This window comes from Patella vulgata, chromosome 9 (assembly GCF_932274485.2).
Source record: "Patella vulgata chromosome 9, xgPatVulg1.2, whole genome shotgun sequence".
NCBI classification, from domain to species: Eukaryota; Metazoa; Mollusca; class Gastropoda; family Patellidae; genus Patella; species Patella vulgata.
The window spans coordinates 15,604,790-15,627,971 of NC_065887.2; the positions used below are offsets into that span (position 1 = coordinate 15,604,790).

General features: G+C 35.0%; 1 protein-coding gene across 1 annotated transcript in view; it reads left to right on the plus strand.

Moving 5' to 3' along the window:
* The first annotated feature begins 3,586 nt into the window (after nt 1-3,586).
* The window catches only part of LOC126831724 (ankyrin repeat and IBR domain-containing protein 1), a 36,473-nt gene continuing 16,877 nt past the window's right edge, over nt 3,587-23,182 (plus strand). Inside the window, exons 1-8 of the mRNA XM_050562374.2 lie at nt 3,587-3,678; nt 8,550-8,596; nt 17,322-17,649; nt 19,740-19,947; nt 20,425-20,481; nt 21,106-21,231; nt 22,217-22,270; nt 22,866-22,983. Of these exons, the coding sequence (XP_050418331.1) occupies nt 17,462-17,649; nt 19,740-19,947; nt 20,425-20,481; nt 21,106-21,231; nt 22,217-22,270; nt 22,866-22,983 (751 nt within the window). The 5' untranslated portion in view covers nt 3,587-3,678; nt 8,550-8,596; nt 17,322-17,461. The remainder of the gene's footprint in view (nt 3,679-8,549; nt 8,597-17,321; nt 17,650-19,739; nt 19,948-20,424; nt 20,482-21,105; nt 21,232-22,216; nt 22,271-22,865; nt 22,984-23,182) is intronic.

Below are 23,182 nucleotides of genomic sequence, written 5' to 3' on the forward strand. Positions count from 1 at the left end.
AGATGAAATTCGGAATCCCAATTGCAAGATTCCGAATTCCGGCCTACACCCAGCACACCCGGCCTTGAAAATCTATTATACCAGCCCATTCCAGACTCCAGTGATGGCGTGGCGGCCCGTTAAAGCCACCGGCCACATACAACATGATCATCATTGTTCCGTGGCCGGTCCAATACCCCCGCCCCCCATATAATGTTCAGCAGAAAAAAGGGTTTTTTTTTAGACCAATTGGACAAAATTATTTTGTTTTCATTTTTTGTCCGACGGGCCCTTGGGGTGATCGCCCGATGGCCCAATCCGCCCCTTTATATGGCCTATCTAGTATTATAGGACTGACGGGGTTTCGATTCCTCGGTTGTACGTGACAGGGAGTGGTGTCGCCCGCCCAACCTCGTGGGTTTTCTCCGGGTCCTCCGATATCCTCCCACTACTAAAAACCACCACGCGCAAGCGAATTATTCAAATAAAATTGAACCATGTGTCCATGTGTTAGTCCCCTAATGACCTAGTGGACGTTACCCCCCCCCTCTCTCTCTCTCTCTCTCTCTCTCTCTCTTTCTCATTTTAAACAATTGTAGGCCCACAAAGATTTTTTTTATAGACATTAGATATGAAGTGAGTTTAGATTTTCTTTTTTAGGTTTTTTTTTTTTTTTTGGGGGGGGGGGGTCTATTAATTATTTGAAAATAGTATAATTTATACTTGAATCATATGGTAACATATTAAATAGTAATAAAGAGTTTGTTTGCTGGGATTTTGAGGGTTTTTTGGTTCTTGCCATGGGGTTTTAATTTGGGGCGTCATCGAATTGCTTATATTGCCTTACAATAAATAAACGGGTGGGCCGCAGCTATATTTCCCATGCAATGAAAAGAAATTGAATGAAAATTATTTTAGTATGTTTGAATTATATAACCCGGGCCATTGGTAATATTATCATTATTCCAAATATATCTATTGTCGCAATAGATCTCAAAACGTAGCTCTAATCAATGTTTGTTAATGTTATAATTTTAAGTTAGGATAGGACGACGGCTGTCCTAAGTTAAAATTGATTTTAGTTAAAATTGTCCCTAAAATAGTTTTGTGAAACGCCACTAGTAGATTTTATCTAAAATGCTTAAAATCGTTTTGTGAAACACATCTATCTTAAGTTAGGATGGAATTTTAGTTTAAGACGATTTTAAGGATATTTAAGTTTTTGTGAAACAGGGCCCAAATTAACTAACTTACCTAACAGGCTTGTCCAATCTAATGCACGTTTATATATAAGGGGAGACAAATCCATTTACTGGTTGTCTTTACAAGCAAAGTGAATTCCAAGTCCAGAGGGGAAAGTTAAAACGGATTTAGCCATATCCCTTAATCAATAGTCACGTATAATATGTCGTTCGGGGTGGAGGGCCAGGTAAGGAACCACTGTGTAGTTTTTCGGATGACATGGAAAACCGAGGTCCCGTGGAATTCGAAATAGGCCTGATATAGTCAAATCGAGATGTCAAGTAGCACTTTTCTGTTCCCACAACTTCATCTATGTTCATTTCAGATATACGAGATATAATTTTCATGCTGCCCGAAAATGGTGTTTTATGTAATAGAATCTATCTATCTATTTAACTGTCAAAGGGGTGTGGAATGGGGTTTAATGTCTACTGTTCTGCTTCACCCAGACTAATGAAGACGTGCTTATGCCATGCAATGTGCTATGGCGGAAATTATTTCCCGGACAGTCGGCGTTACGGCCTAAAGTTATTTCGAAATTGAATTAGCAGGAACTCTTTTTACGTGAACGCCAGTGTGTACAAGGGACCTATGGATGGAAATTATTTCCCTGATAGTGGGCGTTATACGGCCTAATGTTATTTCGAAATTGAACTAGCGTGTACAAGGGACATGTTTTTTGTACCATCCGAACGACTAGACGCAGTTCCTTGCCAGGCCTTCCTCAACAATCGAACCTACTAGCGCAATGTAGAGGCTCACAACAACGATTAATGTTCTGGTTATGCTTGATAGGGGCCTACCTTCGGTAATGGCGGAGAGCGGTGAGCCTGTCAAGGAAATCCGCCTAGCCGTTCGAATGGAGCAAAAACCGAGGTCCCATGTATACCATAGACTGTACAGGTTAAAGACACCCTTACTGTAGGCAAATCGCGGGTAAGTTAAAAATTGCATATTTCTTGTGTCCCAAATGCCCAACAGGTTGATCATAGGTAGTATATACAGACACAATTAAAATTCTTTAAAGCTTACTTGACAATTGACGTGTATATATTATATTTATAAGTATAAATGACTAGTTAAGCGGGGGGGGGGGGGGCGCAAAAAATATAAATGTTTCTAAATCATCATACCACGCGCTGAGCTTTTCGGAGTCGTACCTAAAATCATCTAAACTCGACCCCCCCCCCCCAAAAAAAAAAACAAAAAAAAACCGCCCCACCCAACAACATAAATTAATAATGTTTGGTGAAATACGTTATCAGTTCAAATGGAACGGCAGTCGTTTACGACTGCTTAGCTCATTCTAAGCGTTTTTTTTTGTTTTTTATTTATTTATTTATTTATTTTTTTGTCGCTTGTCAACCAGCCTTTAGCAATTATTTCCGCATAGTCTTGTAAGATAAGTTTTTATTTGTTCATTACAAAATGACACCCGAAACAATAGGGTAAACTACTCGTGTACTGATTATAAAATGTTAATTGTGTTTTAAATATTAGACATTAGGATCCTATAGGTTCATGGCAAAAAGAAAATGACCAATATTGATTGAAATTGACCAATATTAGATTATAATTCGTGTTTTTAATTTGGAATATTATTGAAAATATCGTACTGGATGACAAGATAATATCACGGGCCTTATAATAAGGTCCAGAATCATATGCACAAATTTTGACAAATAAATATCTTGTGATTTGTATTGTTGTTAAATTATGAGTTAAAGCGAGAATTTCAAATTTTCTAAGAAAGTCAAAACATAATTATTTCTATGTCTTTTGCTCAATAGGTTATCAAATCACTTTGATACGATCATGGGAATTATTTCCCACCCTTAAAAATCTATGACACTGGAAATAACAACACAATTACCTCCCCTGTTTTGCTATTAACAACATGGGGCAGCCATTTTCCAACGTTGGAATTTGAAGTTAAAAATGATATTTTTGCCAATTTCTCAGCTGGCAATAGTGAATTATAGGATTAACAGGATTATTCTTTAACAAGGTAAGACTGTTTATGGATACCATCTATTTTAAGCCTTTATTTATATACATTTAAAAATGTAACTTGAAAATTTGCAATTGCAACTTTAAATTGCGATTCTCTATCTTGGCGTTCTTCTTTAAAAAATAGATAAAAACAAAATTACTTATACGGTATTTCATTTTTCTTTCATATCCTTTCCTTCCCTTTCTTAGATCTATGCTTTGTTTGCACATGACATTTTTTATGTTCAAGTCTGTGTGACAAATAAAAAGCCTTCGCTTTGAATGAAGGAACAGCCCACTGTCAAAAGGAAGAAGATCGGTGGTGAACGTGAATTTTCGGAAAACATCGGCTACTTCCGGTATTTGCGTATTGGAGCGGAAAAAAAGATCATGGATAATTCGTCGATAGCCTTGCAATAATGACAGATAACGGTTCATAAGACCAGTCCATCGATTTAAGGAAGGGTGGGTATAATTGATAAATATTACGATATTGCATGATTAAAATTCTAGGAACATTGGTGTTGAATTTACTCTATTATATGAACGAGGAGTTTTGACGTTCTGCTTTGTCTACACGAAATGTTGTGGTGAAAATATCAACAAAGCAGTTTGCGAATGTCTGGTTCAAGATATGACGTCTGCAATAATAATAGTGTCTATGTCTATCGTTTAAGCTTATGTCTAGCCAGTTATGATACGGCCATTTATATATTCATTGGTAAATATTGAACTGATGTAAATAGCCTATTTATTTGTTATCATTTGGTTAGAATTAGGCCTCAGTAGACTGTATATTATTGACTATTGACTTTGTATATTGTAGGCCCTATTGTGTGATACTGATAGGCTATAATTAGGCTATCACTATTCATTTATTGCTGGGAAATATACTGTCTGATGTCAACTGCCATTTCTTTGTTTGCCTTTTTCTGAAATTATTTTAACATGAATCAAATACATGTTTTTTTGTTTTTGTTTATTAATTTTTATTTTAATGCTTTCTTGTTTCTTTTTGTGTACCGTAATCTTTAAAAATGGACACAACCTCTTTGGGATATATGGAATTGTTTTAAGAAATGGGTATATTTCTACATTTAATTTTAAGAATTAACATAGACAGATACATGTTGACCCAGTCTTTGGATAGATTTTGTGTTCAATTAAATGGAATTGAACATTGTTTTGGGTCATTTTGATACCTGTACCGTACTATTCTGCAAGATAGGCTATAGTTATTTTTTTTTATTAAAGCGGCATTATTCAAGAGCTCAATTTGCCTATTGCACGTCTTTCTTTTGGCCTTAAATGGTATATAAATTATTTAACATGACAAGACCATAATCAACTCTTGTTGTCATTGTATTACCCAGATTTTAAGTAGATTAGAACGGTTTGGCCATTTAATGACTTAATTTAAACATGGAGAAGCGAGGCTAAGACTCAAATAACCAGCACCATGGTTATGATAATAAACAATCCGTGCATACATCTTGACAAAACAACAAACAGTGATTAATTTGAATGAAATTTTCAATATATTCATTTTGCATTATCTATTTTTGAACTATTATAGCAAGAACAGCCGGCTCTTTATCTAAATCTTACATAATATATCTTTAAAATACTACACTGAGTCTTTGACATGAATTTTTGAGGTAAAAGGTTTATTCATGCATATCCAGGCTTACACGCAGACTACATACGCTACTTATATATATTCCTTTTATTGTTGTTAGACTTTGTCGTAAACGTTCATGTAAGGTCTAACTTCCAACGAGTTGCAAAAGTATACATGTAGCATCTAAAACCTCTTAACGTTATTGTTTGTATACAAATTGTACTCATTTGGTCATAGTTGGCATATTTGATTATTGCGAAAATATATTATTATTTGATATGAAACAGATGATGCTTCAACCTGTATCCGTCGTAGCCTTTATGATTGTCAATCAAGGATGTTTAGGATACCCAACCTTTTCAGCCATGAGGGCCCAATGGCCACAACCTTAAAGGACAGAAAAAATCAGTTAAAATCACAAATGTAGCACAATCTCATTAAAACACATCCTATTTCGTTTCATTTTTTATAGTTTAAAATTTCATTTTACTTGTCTTTACTACACAAGGATCTAGAAGAGTTGTTATATAATGTAGGTGTTCTAGATAATGTGAGGATTTAGTCTATGAAACGGTCTGTTGCTGCGACTTCTTGGCGTGCCATGCATGGAACTGTGGGTAAACCACTAGAAATGCCAAAGCTGATTGATTAATCAATGTCTGACGTCATAGGGTCAAAAGCCTCTCATACGACCCCTGACACGAACTTCGAGTACAACTTTTTATATCTTCATGTAGTGTAGGCCATCGAAAGTATAAAAAAACGATACGAAATATACAATGTAGATCTGTATTTTAATCAGATTGAAAGTACCAGTAACAATCATAAATGATTACTGGTAGTGATAATGAATTTTATTATTAAAAATTGAACTGAAGTTTTGATCAGAAATAGCCGTTATTTGCCTAGTTCCTTTAGGAACGGTGTCTAATCGGACTATGTCTACTCACTCTTCCTATTCATCCTTATTAAGCTGCAATATGAAAATACCGCTTTATCCCCCCCCCCACCTGTGTTCTAAGGCTATTTTAGAATCCTTACAGCTATTTTTCACTGTGATTCTTCTTGGTTTGAAAAAAGGAATCATTTCTAGCCACATCTGAGTCTTACACAAATTTATAATAATTTGACACTATTTTCAAGTAGAATTTTGCGATTCAGCCACAAACCTGTGACCACTAGGGTTTCATAATGGCAGACCAATTTAAACATATTTTGTTTATACTAAATCTGCCTATTATACGGGTTTTTATTTTGGCTTCAAAAAAGGTTACCGGGTACCATATAGAAATTATTATTTAGACATTTGTTTATATGTATTCATATGACAAGCCTGTAATCAACTCTATATCTAGACTGTCGGATGGTGCAGGTGTAAATGGATTAAAATAGGATAGCCATTTAATGATTCAGTTAAAAAATGGGGAAGCGAGGCTGAGCCTTTATTAACAAATAAGGTTGCTACGATAATAAACAATCTATGTCAAAACTTCAAACAATGATAACATCGTTCTGAATGAAGTAATTTGAATCCAATGGTTAAAGGGTTAAGCGAGACACTGGGCGATTGAGTGGTCTAAGATATATGTGCACATCAGATCAGTAAGGTCTTGCACGGTTTTGATCCCACAACTATGCGCAAAAAGGAGAGTACAGTGGTCTTCCCAGCCTCATGGTTTTTCTCTGGGTCCTCCTGTTTCCTCCCACAGGTAAGACCCTTAGGCTCAAGTGAATTGTTAAAATCAAATTATGTCATCCGTTAGTCCCGAAATGGCCTCGTTTGTGTCGAGTGGAGGTAAATACATGTACTCTCTCTCGCCTCTTCACGTATCAGGTTTTCCAGTTTTTCTGATCAATCTATAACTTTAAGTTGAGTTAGAGCCGTGAGGATACATGTATACTATAAGCTTACTGGTTATTTGATTACAATATTTGCTTTGTATTTATTGAAACAAAGAATTCTGTCTGGATTTAAAAATGGATAGCGGATGATACACTGTATGTACATGTATAGGTCACTGTGCAAGCAACCTAGAATAATGCTTGACATACATGTAGAAGAATATGCCAATATTCCTGTAAACGTCAGAAATTGTAATTAAAGTTCTCCAAATCAAAGGGATTGAAAACTCGGCATCTAAGCAACATATAGCCCGGTTGAGATTTAAAAAATACAATGTAATCGGAAGAAATCAAAATTACCAGTCCTTTATACATGTTTTTAGTTCATTTTCTGTATTTTGGTGGGAAGAGTTTGGAAACTCAGCATGTAGCCAGGTCCAGATTTCCAAAAATACCACATAAATTGTGTTGAGCATTAATTGCTTGTATTGGAATAAAAGAGTGATCTGTTCTATTTCTAGGCTAAATCATAGTTAATGATTTATACAAGTATGGCTCTAATATAAATTCTCTTTAAAGTGGCGAGCAGTATAATTGTTGTGGAATTTGGTCAATGTCAATAATTTGTTTTTTTTTTAAATGTGGGGTAGCGTGGCTGAATAATCATGTGCACTTTAGATCATATGGCCTGTCATTGAGTCAAGTGGTGTGGTTTCGATCCTGTCCTCGAACCTGCTTGACCTTGTGGGTGTTTTCCAGGTCCTTTAGTCTCCTACACCACTGTTAATAAATGTTAAAAAAGCCCTATATGCAAGCAAATTATTGAAATGATATTATACCGTATGTTTTAATCACAAAATGACAATCAGAATCCAGCCTCGAGAAATGAAATGGGATTTACTGTCCAGTCTGTCCTACTGACTACTGTTCTTCTCCGACTGGGCTATTGAAGATGGGCATATGCCATACAGTGTGCTATGGGGGAGATTTTGCCCAGATAGTGGCAATATGGCTTACTCTTATATAAAATTCCAACTGCCAAGGGATCTTTTTTGTGCACGCCAATGAAGACACGTCGTGTAGATGTAGTGAGCCAGTACCATACTTGGCTCTGGAAATAATTTATACAATTTTTGAACCAGGATCTGGGCTGGCTGCATACAATCATGTTCTTGGGGCAATGCTCTTCAAAGAAAATAGCCTAAGGCTCTGCCTATTCGAATACGATCAGCAGTAAACTCAATCTGATTAAAACACAGATCCTTCGTTTCGTTTTTTATAGTTCAAAATTTCATTTGACTTATCTTTACTACACTAAGATATAGAAGAGTTGTTACATATACATGTATTTATAACCTGCATTCTGGATGATGCTAGTTTTTGGTGTGAAGAACTGTGGGTAACCCACTAGAAACACTGTATATTAGATCTGTATTTTAATCAGATTACAGGAAACTTGCCTTGCTTGTTCTTTGGACAATTGTGCATAAGGTCATCAACAAACTGACTGAATCGTGCAATCCACAACATGTCTTAACTTAAATTTTAAATTTATTTGAAAATTCTAAATTCATATACATTCATGATTTACAATTAGTGACATTCATAATCAAAAGTTAAAGTTATTAATGTGGAGAAATTTGTCTGGTTTGCATGGACTCGTTGGCTCTTTAATTTATCATTACAGATAATATGTACATGTATTTGATAATAGCCTAAGGCTTTACTGGTCCAGACTACATGCGATATAGTTTATAAATACATAATAGGATTATATTCGTCGACTAATAATCTTTACCAAAGAACAAAATTGATCAGAGTTTGTTATACAGCCAGTCAGTGATGATGTAAAAACCATTGTTATTTTTTATAGAATAATAAAGAGAGAAAATTAAGTTTTGGTAGACTTTGTTTGATTAGGTAAGTAGCTTACATGTAACTAATTTTAATCTCATTTCGATTTTTATGGATAAATTGATTGGAAGTACCGGTATGTGTTGGCTTTTGTTTGATAAAAAACAAATTGCTACTGTTTTAAAGGGGCTGCTGCAAGCTCCTAGTGCTGGCACGATATAATGTTGAATCGATATATCGTGATTCGCATTCTCACAATTCGCGTATTGAATCGTGAGACACTGAATGGATGTATCGTGATTCTTTTATATGGGTACACTACAAACAGTCTTGTTCCTTATTTTGATCCACATCAATATTGTGATATAAACTTATTTCTTCAACATCAGCAGGACTAGAAATATCAATTATTCATTTACCGGTATCCTGTTGTTGTCTTGGTAAATATTGACCTAGGCCCGTATTCAAAGGATATCTTTAGATTAAGATAGTCACTTAACTACCGGTACTAGATTTCACTTAAATATACTATTCAAAAAAAGTAGGGGATATTTGATTTTGGGTGCATAATACTAAAATATGCAAATGACTACGAAAAAAGTCACTATAGAACCTAACAGAAGAAACATTTCCAGTTACATGTGACGCCCAAACGCACCAATAGCTACCGCATGGAATGCAGGTGATGCTTGGGATCATCATGGGGGTCCAACCCAAGATTTGCACGACTCTGACTTTGAATGTTACAGTCATTGTGGCATTGAATTCCAGGGTGGAAACATCAGTTTAATTGTTTTAGTGACCAGAAAACAAATTTTGATATGCGTCGGCTTACCCAAAATGAAAGGTTACGTGCCCTTGGCATGCTACAGATCGGCACAACACAGGCGGTTGTGGCGCGGACGATGAATGTTTCTCAGTCTGTCATAAGCAGGCTATGGTCCAGATACCGTGATACACAATCTGTACAGGACAGACCACGCTCAGGTCGACCAAGGGCGACAACTCAAGCCCAGGATCGATTTATCCGTACCTTGGCCTTGAGAAATCGTGTCATCACAGCAAATCAGATCAGCGCTCGTCTTCAAACAGACACTGGTGTGAGAGTGAGTGGCCAGACGATTCGGAATCGACTGCATAGGGGTCACCTTCGCGCCCGACGTCCTCGCGTGATCCCTTGTTTGAGAGATCATCACATTCAGGCAAGACGTCGTTGGTGTAGGGATCGTCAACACTGGGATAATCGACGCTGGAGCAATGTGATGTTTTCAGATGAGTCAAGGTTCACTGTTGATTTTTTGGACAGACGTAGGAGGGTGTGGCGTCGTCGAAACGAGCGCTTCCAAGACGTTAATGTCATCAGACATGATCGATTTGGGGGTGGTTCTGTTATGGTGTGGGGAGGCATCACTGTTGCTGGAAGAACGGCTTTACATGTTGTTGCAGGGCGTGTTACAGGCCAGTACTACCGGGACAACATCTTGGCAGTCCATGTTGTGCTGTTCGCACGACGTCATGGCCGCCGTTTCATCTTCCATTTGTTTCTTCGTCAGTTTCATTAGGTGACTTTAATAACACTTAAAAATCAAATATCCCCTACTTTTTTTGAATAGTATATATGTAACTTCCTGTAAGTTAAGGGTAAGTGGTATTCAAAGGCAATGTTAAGTATAAAATTTTCCCTTAAGTTAAGCTGCCTTAACTTTTAAGTGTTTAGTCTTTTAGCGGTATTCAAAGGCCAGTTTAAGTGAGAAAAATCCACTTAACTTTAAGTGACCTATGGGAGGTACCTTAAAGTTAAGCGAACTTATAATGACTTCTTTAACCGGAGTACACAGTGTAGTAGCAGGCCCGTAATGGCGATTTTAAAGGTTAGGGGATTGAGATTGAACAAAGACAATGTCGCCGAGCGTAGCTGGCCTCAAACTTTTTTTTTCATCGACAGCTTTGATGTTGTAGTGACATACATGTAATAGTGTATAAGGTTACTATCACCGAGATGGTCATGGATATATTTCTTTCCGATCATTTTATCCTTTTCGTATTGCTCATTCATGTTTTCCGGTACGGTCTTATAAAGTTTAATGCGCTAAAATTTGACACTGTGTTGACTGTTGATATTCCATTGTAGATTCCGACAAATATTTATACTACCATGAGAAATAAGGCCTGATTTATTTTTTACAAATTTTCCCATATCCATATATGAAGTTAGCTGTGAATTGAATTATTGTCACCAATGTATTACAATTAATTTCTTGTACATATTACTTATTGCGTTTTAATCGGTATTCTGCAGGTAGAAACTAACGTCAATTGCATCTTTCGTATACACAATGTACCATCAACGCCGCAAGGCGATTGGGATTCTAAAGAGTAGCTCTGACCGAATTTCTATAAATTTCTCAAATGATAAATTGATAAAAAGCATTGAATGATGTTTTCAGCCTAACTTTAAAGCCAAAAGTCCCTGTGTATAATTGCTAAGATGTTGTTTTATATTCGTTGTATACATTTTTAAAATAATAAAATTTACAATATCCGCCATTATACTACCACTATTCGATAACTTCAATAGAAATCTATTGAAATTGAATTTTCTATAAAAATCTACCAGTCTAGTATGACTATAGTGGTGCTTTTAACTGGACATAAACTAGCGTGAGAAGTGAGAATTTCATGATTTTTGACAATTGTAGGTATTCCATCGGTTAGAAATTCATGCTTTTTGACGATTGCGGGTATTCCATAATTTAAGTGTAGAGTTAAGTTTTTCACATAGCCAAGGAAATGTAACATACAGCCTTTGAATACTGATTTAAGGTAACACAGTTAAGTGGAAAAATTAAGTATATTTACTCAACTTTAAGAAAACCTTTGAATACAGGCCCTGGTTATGAAATGTGATACGAATTGTATCGTAGCACCTGAATCGCAATGCTTCTCGTATCGTGACTGCAGTGGCAATACGCAGCACTAAGAGCTACATATACATGCATTACAATCAGCCATAGTGGAGCCACAGTGGCTCAATGAGTACTGAGCTAGCGCTAGCTCACTAATCGGTTCGATCTCGGTATTACATATTACAATTACAATTAGCCATAGTGGAGCCGCAGTGGCTCAATGACTACTGAGCTAGCTCACTAATCAGTTCGATCCCGGTGTGGGCCATTATAGTTTACTGTGATTCTCCATTTTGATTTTCTCATGTCAGTGGTGCAGGACAAAGGGCCTGGCAAGGACAGTGTCTAGTCATTCGGATAGGATAAAAATCCAAGGTTCTGTGTGCAGGCTGCCGTGCATGTAACAGAACACTTGACAGTTGTCTGGGCAAAAATTTCCTTTATAGCATAGCACACTGTCCGGCATGCATGGCCATCTATGTCGGTTTTCATTAACCGAGTTGCCAGTTGGTGCAGTAGGACCTTTAACCCAATTTCATTTCACCAGACATAGTCCTGCAGCAGGTTTTACAAGTCTCAGTTATTCCGTCTTTAATCTCATTAGACAAGAGTCGTCCACTGAAATCATACAATGTATGATGACTGGTTACTGACATGGTTTCAAGGGCCTGTTTCACATACATATGTACATATGGTTCAATTCATTTAGTCTCAGACCAGACCTTTTACAAAATTACCTAATTTACTTTTACTTATTTATACAGTATGTATCTAATGTCTATTAGCTTTTAATCACAAGATAATTTAGTTGACATCACCGATAAAATTATAGACATTATTCTAAACAGTCTCTATCATTCAGACGAATATTATGAATCGTCAACATTTGAGCATATACATGTATATTAAGTCATTGGGAGAACTCAAAGAGCGTGATGAGGGAGGTAAATAGCCCCAATACAAAATGGCGACACTCACGGAATCATTTTCAAGCATTGACGTTTCAGACAAATGTATTTGCATTGCCTGTTCAGCATCCATGATTTTTGTCTTTTTAAGGGTGTGACATCTATGGATTTTATTTATTTTAATTCATTGTCACTTAAAGGAGCTAAATCGATTATATTAGGGACCTAGAAATTGACACAAATGGTCCGCCACGCATATAATAATGTAATATGTAAACTGATTAACATTCAATCGTTTCCGTTTTTACTCAATCGAATGGCAATCTCTAGCATCTGGTTATTCTAGTCTACACATATAGTATTTATTGCACATGCTCTACAGTACATGATTCGTGTAGGTACATGTACCAATGATTATATGTTTATTTTGTCTTAAATATCGGATATCAGAAGCCCATCTTTTCCCCCGTAAGATCACAACATCAATGTTGACTTAAATTGACAAATAATTTGTGTTTTCATTGTGGAAGACTTTGGATGATATTGAGTTAGAGACTTAGCTTCTTTATAGGAATGTAATTGTAAACTAAAAAGTTCCATTGCCCATGCATAACTGGGAGTTTATGTGGTTGATTATCCAGTCACGTTTCTTCAAATGTGGACAGTTAACCCAGACCCTGAAGGTACATGTAATGAAGTGTTGGAAATATTTAATTACTGGGTAAGCGAGAAGAGTTTGGTTGTTAATTACATGTAGGCTGTGTGCATCCCTCACTCACTGCAATACTTATGATGAAACTGGAGTTGAGTTATTTACGTTGGCTTATTAGAGTATGTCACTATACTTACTAGTGTAGTTCATTATTATGTAAACTCACACACACACACCAGTACTTTATATTAAATAACTTCTAAAAATAGCTTTACGACTTAAGTGTTTTGAAATAGAAAAATTTGAACTTTATCAGTATATTGATGAACTCTCTATAAATAAGTGGCTGCAAGTTTAACATCGAACTTATGTGCAAATTCCAAAGGGCTAAAATGTATTCAGAATTATCGTTTAATACATTGTACAGGTATTCAATAAATTTATTGGAGTCTAGCCAGCCTTCTTACGTCAGTGTTTGGTTTTAAAAAGGGCGATGGTCGGTTTACACAATGTAACTTTATAAAGTCACTGATGTGGATGGTCGGTTTATTATACAATGTAACTTTAAAGTCATTGATTGTTGTTTGCATTTTCTGGACAATATCTACTATTTCACAGCTTAATCTATGCTAAAATGGGTACACCCAGATTGATTATACATGTATAACATTTAAAGATACATTATGTAAGATTTAAATAAAGAGCTAATTCTTGCTATAATAGTTCGAAAATAGATAATGTAAAATGAATAATTTGAAAATTTCATTAAAATTACTCTATTGCAAGACGTGTGCAATAATTTCAACCACCTTACTGGTTCTTCGAAGCTAAGTCTCGCTCCTCCATTTTTAGATTAAATCAAAATATGGCTGAACTGTTCTAATCTATTTATTATCGGAGAAATCTGATGCCATCGAGAGTTGATTATGGCCTGGATCAGTTAATTAATCTCTAATTAATAATTTAGAAAGCATTTCAGGCCTAAAGAAAGACCTGCAATAGAAAGATACATTCACACGAAAATATTTATGGGCATGTCATTTCCTATAAAAGTACAGCATATTTAGTAAAAACCTGTACATGTATTGGAAAGTACATATAGATGCACTCAATCTTCCTAGAAAAATACTGGATTCCTTGTAGAACATCCATAGCGCCTGCAGGACAAAAATACAAGAGTGACAGTCTGATTATATAACAATTAAAAATACATTTACCCGATAATATTTATAAAAGTACAGCATATTTAGTAAAAACCTGTAAATGGAAAGAACATATACATGTAGATATCCTCAATCTTCTTAGAAAAATACCGGATTCCCCCCAAAAAACGAAAAATTGTTTTGTGAAACCAGGGCCAGAACTACATGTATGTTTATATGCATGTGTAATGCATGGTAGAATATAAAAAAGAAACTTAAATTACAATTATTTTATATTATGATTAAAGTGCAGCAATTGTATGAATAAAGATTATTTCCAAATTAAAAGAAAAATGCAGCTAATTTTCTCTGCCGTATTCGTAAATACATCTCCTGCAAAAAAAGCAACCTGTATTTTATGAAGCAACGCAAGATCTGTGTGTGTCATGTCTTCCAGTCTGAGATGAGTTGTGGATAAAAACATGTTACCGTAAATAGACCTTAATTGATTGAATTGTACAAAAGATTGAATTGCTATTACTCTATCCCTTGTTAAAATTTGGATCAATTTAATGGGAAATAAAGAACAGCAGAGCCGAAACTGAGAAACCTGGAGTCTTTCTGGATTTGAAATGAATTGGATCGATTAGGTCTCTCGTGGAACATTATTTGAGGAAAAATGGAAAATTAATTCTCTTGCATTGTGGATGTGAATTTTATTCATGAGTGCAGTGATGATACAAAATGTATTTATATAATTAATGACTTTCAGTATTGATAAATTTATCATGCATAAAATTTTTTCAGAAATTAATCGGTGGTCTGCATCAGGTTTGCGCAATAAATGTGTCATTCAATGACTAGGCTGCCATAGAACTCCAACGATCTGCACCATTCGTGTGATTAAGGCATGAGAAGTTATTGATTGAATTGAATTTTTATTGGCTTGTGTATAATTTTGGTATCTAGTTCCTGTGAATGGGCGTAATGTGTAGCCCGTACCATTGAGTTTTCTAATTAATTATCTTTTATTGAATTTAAACTTGAAGTGACAATTACAGGAGCTAAATTTAATATTACCGGTATCCATAATATTTTAAATTAAAAACACAAATTATAAATCCATTTTGGGCCATTTCAATGAATCAATATTGATGTTAACTTAACCATATCCAATTTTTAAGAGTAAGACACAGTGAACATTTGAAAATCAGTACTCTATGGACATAATGACTTTGGAAGCCATTTGTAATGAACAAAGAAAAACATATCCCAGAAAACAATGTGGAAGTAATTAGAAATGACTGATTCACAAACAACTAAATGATAATAAAAATCTTTCTACAAGGTACTAAACAGACGTAAACGACCGACGTTCAGTTTGAACTGTTCGCATATTTCACCTAATATAATCGATTAGAAATTACAATAAAATTTCAGTAAGTTTTAGTCCGTTTTTTCTGAACATTAATGTTATATACACTACATGTACTTACTTACTTACTTACACAGTGCTTAAACTTATTAACTTCAAATCTTAAAATTGCAATTATTAAAGATAAATGCATGGCATATGGTCTTTGAATAGAGAATTTTGATTGACCATACATGTACATGTACCTGATGCACATACTACATTATACAAGTAATTGTGTTTTTATGTTTTGTCCTATATTATTCAAAAGACTGTCATATGTTGATTTATATCCGGTACAGGGATATCAATTTATAGTTCAGAAAATCTAAATATTTAACTTTGAATAATTAAAAACTTGCTGACAATAGGAAAGTACAATGCAATCCAATCTACAGTCAATTTACATTACATGTAACTTGCTACAGGATTTAATTGGAGAAATAAATGAAATTGAAAGCAAATACCTACCTGTAAATGTAATTTGAGACGAATCGTCTAATGGTAGCAATGCATGCACTTTAAATCGTTTGTCGTCATTGAGTCAACCAGTCTGGTCTGAAGCGTGTGTTTAACAAAGAGTAGGGTTGCCTGTGTAGGCTAATCTCATGGGTTTTCCCCAGGGTGATCTTGTTTCCTTTCACTGCAAAAGAAATGTACGTGCAAGCAAATTATTGAAGTAAAATTGAACCATATGTTAGTCCCAAAATGACCTAGTTTGTTTTGAGTGGACATTAAAACCCATTGCCCCCTTGCTATGTGTAAACAGTTTTTTTTTATTGACAAATTATGCATCTTTAAAAGGATATTGCCAAACATTTCAGCTGTGTATAATGCATGTAATTTGTTGAGAAGCTACATGTAGCACTGTGTATAATGCATGTAATTTGTTGAGGAGCTAGCACTGTGTATAATGCATGTAATTTGTTGAGGAGCTAGCACTGTGTATAATGCATGTAATTTGTTGAGGAGCTAGCTCTGTGTACAATATATATGTAATTTGTTGAGAAGCTAGCACTGTGTACAGTGTATGTAATTTGTTGAGAAGCTACCTGTAGCACTGTGTATAATGCTTGTAATTTGTTGAGAAGCTACACATTTGACCAAAAAACAATCTGATTAATAATATAGAATCTATATTTCTTTCAATTGATTTTTTATACTTTAAACAGACTTCACTACATTAAGATCTGACTGATTGTAGAGGTTCATGTAGGTCGGGTAAGGGGTCGTGTGAATGACCTTTGATCTTGTTACTATGAAGTCAGTTCTTTGATTAACAAATCAGTGTCAGTGTTCCAAGTGGTTATTTGGAATTCCAACTTTTGCTTTGTTTTGTTTTTTTATCGCTGTCCATGTCTACCTACAGTTCCGAAGACACCACATGATAAGAACTCTACTCAATATACCATTTTATTGGCTAAATCAACTGGATCGCTGGTTATGGCAACGCTTCCAGATTCTAGCCAAGTAAAACGAAATATTGAGCTGCAAGCAATGAAACGACATTGGATCTGTGTTTTGATTATATTACAGAGAAAAATTTTGGAGACGCATTCACTTAGTCATACATGCTCTAAAATAAATTTAGGAAAAGTAACTTTTTCTGGTTTTATGAACATGTTTTTTTCCCCAGAAAGCCAGTAACTACATATAGATTCTTTTTTAACCAACTCTCTCGTGTTCTGAAACAACGTGCCGTTAAATTTGAGTTTTTGTGTGTTTGTTTTTGTTTTTTTTAAAAAATCTCTCCTGTTTTTCTCTTGTAGATATTTAGCCATTCAGTAAAGAGATAAGATACAAATCAGAAGAATGATGGCCAGCTGTCCATAATGAATACCTTCATATAACTTGGAACAAAAACTCTAAAATCACAAGTTGACTGTAGCTGCTACAGTTTAAGCTAAATATGGGAAGTGCTTCGTCAAAGTTCCGCAAGTATCTACAGAGTGATAATGAAGTGGCGGCACTGCAGCTGTATCAGAATAACAGCGATCTCCGTAAGGCATTAGATCCAAATTGTTCCTACGGTGATTCACATCAACATGAGACTCCTCTACATATATGTGCGCGGCACGGGATGCGGTCATTGCTCAGGTATAGTTTTACTTATTTATACGTTCTTTATCTGAAATAAAATGAAATGGGGTTTAATTAATGTCCTACTGTTCTGCACCAAATTGGCTAATGTGTCTTCTTTGATCATTGCCATTTAGTAATTGAACATATTATTAACACAAGGTACGTTTTAATGGATACACAATTACTGAGTATAATACTCTCGTCTTTATCAAACAAATGCTACAGGTATGTGAATAATAGGCAAATATATATGAAAAATATGCAACAAAATTACAATCAAATACAATTAAAACTTAACACCTTTGATTAGGGGGCCATTTAAACCTACACTGTGGAGGTTCATTCTCACCCAGCTCAAAACTTAAATAATCATATTAGCGTGACTAAGGTGTTAATTGGAATTTCTAAAGAAGGATTAGCTGTAGTCTGTTTCACATTGGGCACTGTTTATTTCATTAGGTTAAGCCTAATAGTAAAACACAATCACTTGATAATGTTTTATTCAACACTTATTATAGTAAAACATGTTTATTTTAACACTTTTAATGTAAATGGAAAAACTTAATATAAAAAATAAATAACTAAATAGTACTATGAAATGAGCATCAACATTAAAAATATATATTTCATATGGGCAAGTAAACATTTCATACTTTTTACTCTAAATGGACAAGATGAGATACCGCATCTACATAAAGCATGATGTCTCTTTGACACTTATTAAACACAGTTCACATGACACTTATTAAACGGTTAATCCATATCTAATTAGGTGAACACATTTCAGCTACAGACCATAATCCCCCAGCCCTAAACCCTTAATCCCCTTAATCAATATTTTGAGCTGGATGAGAACACCCCACTGTGGAAACTCTTGTAGCGATTAAAAAAGGGAGGGGGGAGGGGGAGAGTGTTATTATTATAACAATCAATGTATTTACACCATTAATGGGAATGCAATTAACCTGAGCTATAAATAAACAATACTTAAAAGAGAAGTGTGCATGTATGAGTGAACAAGAGTGATAGCTAATACAAGGGAAAATAAAAATTATTAATTCAATAAACAGAAAATCATGAAAGATTAACGTATTATTAGATTATGAAACTGGAGGGGGGAAACCGTAAATATATTAATTCATTAAACTATAAAACATGAAGGATAAAACCTATTATTAGGGTTCGTTACGTACACAGGACCTTGTTTCCTTATACAATCTAAACATCATTATTAGTTATTCCTACTGTAAAACTCTAACAAACGAAACAATCATTTTACTTAGCAATACATTATATATGGAATTCTCCACCCTTAAACATGCAACATAAGATCAAAGGATTCAAAGGATCTAATGATAACGATGACTGTGGATTTGACTTCTTTGTTTTAGCACTGCAGGAACATACATTAATAATTATTATATCTATAATTCTAACAACCAATACATCACACAGGACCATAACATATCATAACAGATTGTAGTCATTATGACCATCGTCTTAATTCACGTCTGCTTCGATTTTCTCGATAAGCTGGTCTCTTGGTAAGCCTATCTCTCTTTGTCTTACCGTCTGAGTTCGGTTTCTACCTGAGATCATTTATAACGGACAGGTGTTATCAACAACCTTATTAGTATATGTATTTGACAGCCATTCACAAGTTATAATACATATTAGGAGCCTTCATTTAACGGGCCATCATATAATATTATGTAATAATATGAGATGTCTTACTAACTTATTTATTAGATGTGTGATACACCTGCCTATACCATTGTCTTACAGACATCAAAGAATCTGAAAGTTTAGACATCTTCAAGTTTGAAGATACATCTATTTGATGAGAATAAACAATAAAAAAAATCCAAATAAATTTTAAAATGCATACAGAGCTTATCCTTTTGTTCACACTATACAAATTCTGTGTTGATTAATATATTGACCAAGAGGGTTTTAGATATTGATTGCTTCATGCTGTGAGTCTGTGACAGATAAGTCAGCTGTGGTCCCTTTCATCTTTCATTGAATATTTAAATTAATTTGTTAGTGTCAAATAATAGTATTGAGACATCTTATTAAATGCCATTTATTCGATTTCATTTCAGGATATTTCTATATGAAAAGGGAGGTAATCCAAACAAAACTAATGTTCATAAAGAAACTGCTCTACATTGTGTCTGCATGGAGAAAAATTCACAGTTCTACAATGTACAGCGGCGACGTTTAGACTGTTTGGCGATGGTATTAAAATGGAAGGGAGCTACGCTACAAGATGAGGAAGTAGAAAAGATCGATATAAATGCTGTTGATGAGGTAATGTTCACATGTTATGTTTTATGATCGTGGGGGTCTTTTAGTGTTGGGAGGTTCCAGAGAAAACACTTGAGGTTGTGCAGGCAACCCTACATGCATGTTTGGGATCAAAACCACACCACTTGACTCAGTGACAGATCTTATGATCTAAAGCACATGCATTAGACCACTTAACAACCAATCCCTCTCCCCCAAATGTAGATAAAGACAACACCAATTTTAACTTTCGTTTTGTGGGTACATCTATTCAAAGTTAGCTTTTTATTCTTGGGGTAAATATAATTTCAAAGTAAAAAGTACCTGTTTGTTCTTTTCAGAAGGATTGAGTAGTTTGACCACCTCACACTAAATTTTGAAACAAGCTGTCAAGGATGTCTGTATTAGAAATAACTATTTTGTAATATTCTGGTTTAATAAATCTTAACTGAATCGCAAACTGAATAGATTCTTATTTTCAGAATTCATTTTATTTTATAGAAACAGAACACAGCACTACATTATGCCGCAGCATCAGGACTTAAAGCATGTGTTGAGGTAAGCATTTAAAGTGGATATTTATCAGGCAATATGTCTTAAGGATTAAAGTTCTGGAAGAAAACTGTCCAAACATACATGTAGCCGTAGCTAGAAAAAAATGACCCATATTAAGTTTTACCATGCATTGATTTTATGTGTGAGAGAAATGAGGTTTAACGTCCACTCGACACAAACTAGGTCATTTCGGGACTAACATATGGTTTAAATTTTATTTCAATAATTCGCTTGCGCATAGGGGTCTTTAACAGTGGGAGGAAACCGGAGGACCCGGAGAAAACCCATGAGGTTGGACAGGTGACCCTACTCCTTTTCACGTACAACCGTGGATTCGAAACCACGCCAGTTGATTCAATGACAGGCCTTATGATACAGCGCGCACATGCTAACCATTAGGCCATCCAACCCCCCTTGATTTTATATACCTGTAGTAGGCAGTTATGACACTTCATTTGAAAACTATCTGAATACTCTGGGTCAGAGTGGGTAGCATTAACTTTGTGTTATTGATACAGGTATCTTGTCTTTAACAAAGAACATTATGTAGGACAGTTTCCTTAAAACACCAGCTTGATTATTGATTTACAATTTTTTTTATTTATTTATTTTTTTCCTCCTTTTAAGATGCTAGTTCAGTATGGTGGACCATTATTTTTAGAAAATGCTGAGAATCAAACACCATGTGATTGTGCTGAACAAAATGGTCATTCTGAAATTGCTCTATATCTCGAATCAAAGATGGTATTTTCTGTAAGTACATTTGGCTCAACATGTTGTGTGTTTAAGTATTTATGTTAAGTATTCTTTAGAGGACATTAATAATGCAACTGTTTACCAGTGCATTTTAAGTATTGTTTAATGGTCGAGAGCGAGACATTAAGTAATATATTGTAACAATATATTACGCAATGTCTTAAGCTCGAGACCATTAAACAACTTAAAATACAGACACTTGCACGTGCTTTGCAATGAAATACGTCACTCGAGTTCATTATTTTACCAAGTTACGCTTGGCACATTGCCCGTACGATTATTTGAAATAAGGGTACTCCAACATCAAAGTAAGGATGACGTCACATCTGTATTTTAAATCCATTTAAATATCAAAATGTCATTCACTGGTTTCTTTAGCAAAACAAGAGTTATTTCCCTTCTGCTGGAGACCTACCCTTCAGCACTTGGTAAGTATTGACTCCCCTTGTCCAGTGAAAATAATAGGTGATAATGATATGATTCACATCAGTATATCACTGCATAGTCTGAAACAACTGCTCACTGGACATACTAAACTTAGACTGTCTGTCTACAGTTAGCTCTACTTGAGAACAGACACTAAGCTAGTTGACTGACATTTTAAGTCCTAATTCGACGATATTAGTCGAAGTATAGATTGAGAATTTTGTTCTACTTCCATTTAATAAATCTGAAAAAGTTTATTTAGTCTTTGCATGTATGACGGATGTGAAACAGAGTAGAAATGCATTACAAAACAGTATCCTATTTTTTGGATATGGATGCCGTTTAGGGCAAAGATCTATTCTCAAGGAATGAAGTAGATGGATCTCTGTGTGCAGAAAGCTCCCTATACTGCCTCAAAAAGCTCTCCATATTGCATGACCGGATACTAGCTCATGGGGATGCGTCATCTATTCCCATGACTCTGGCGGTTTGTGACAGTGCTAAAATCATGTGTATTACATGTATATTGTATTTGAAATAGATATATTTTTTTTAGAATGATGGAGAAGCAGCCGAGGAAGATGAAGAATTATTTAATATTCCTGTTGAGGTAATGTTGATGCTTCTGCTATTGAAATTTTATGAGTATGAAAATTTGTCAGGGAAGAAGACTTTTCGTTTTATGCACCCGTCTATCCACAATTGCTTGCCTACATTTTCTAAACACTGGCTTGTGGAGGCACTAGAGGATAAAGTTAATATCGGATTGACTTTAAATTTATGTAGCCTTCGGTGTTTATGCTCATGAGACAAAGAAGCTTTTCATTTCTGATAAAAGTATTGTCTTAAATGTTTTAAGTTATACTAGTGCATAACCTGGCGCTGTGAGTGTTGTGCCCGTAACTCCAAAAGCGGAAGTGGTAGGCCAACACCACCTAGTCTATGTTACTTCTCAATTCGAGCTACCCCTATACACCAAATTTCAGCCTCGAGACAGCTCTAGTCTAGACAAACGACAGTCACAAATATTAGTATAGATGTGTATAATTGATGTGTATATGTATGAGTATTTATATGTTGTGTATAATTGACAAGTATATGTACGATATAGATGTTGTGTATAATTGACAAGTATATGTACGAGTATTTATATGTTGTGTATAATTGACAATTATATGTACGAGTATTTATATGTTGTTTTGTAGGAATATAGTGGTTTACGTGCTCAAGATCTACAAGAGGCTAAAGATCAACTTCTAGTAGAAACTGCAGACATGCTCAGTGTACCATTATTTACAGCCGAAGCTTTGTTACGCAATCATGGTATGTATGGTTAACACCCCAGGATCCAAGGATCCGAATATTATAACAAAAGTATACCAGTTCGTACACCCAAAATTATTCACAACATATGTGATCATGATCAATTCAGATATTCAGCCCTAGACTACATGTACCTACATGTGTGACAAGAAGTTCTGATCTTTTTATTTGCTTGAATGACGAGATCAATATTGTAGCC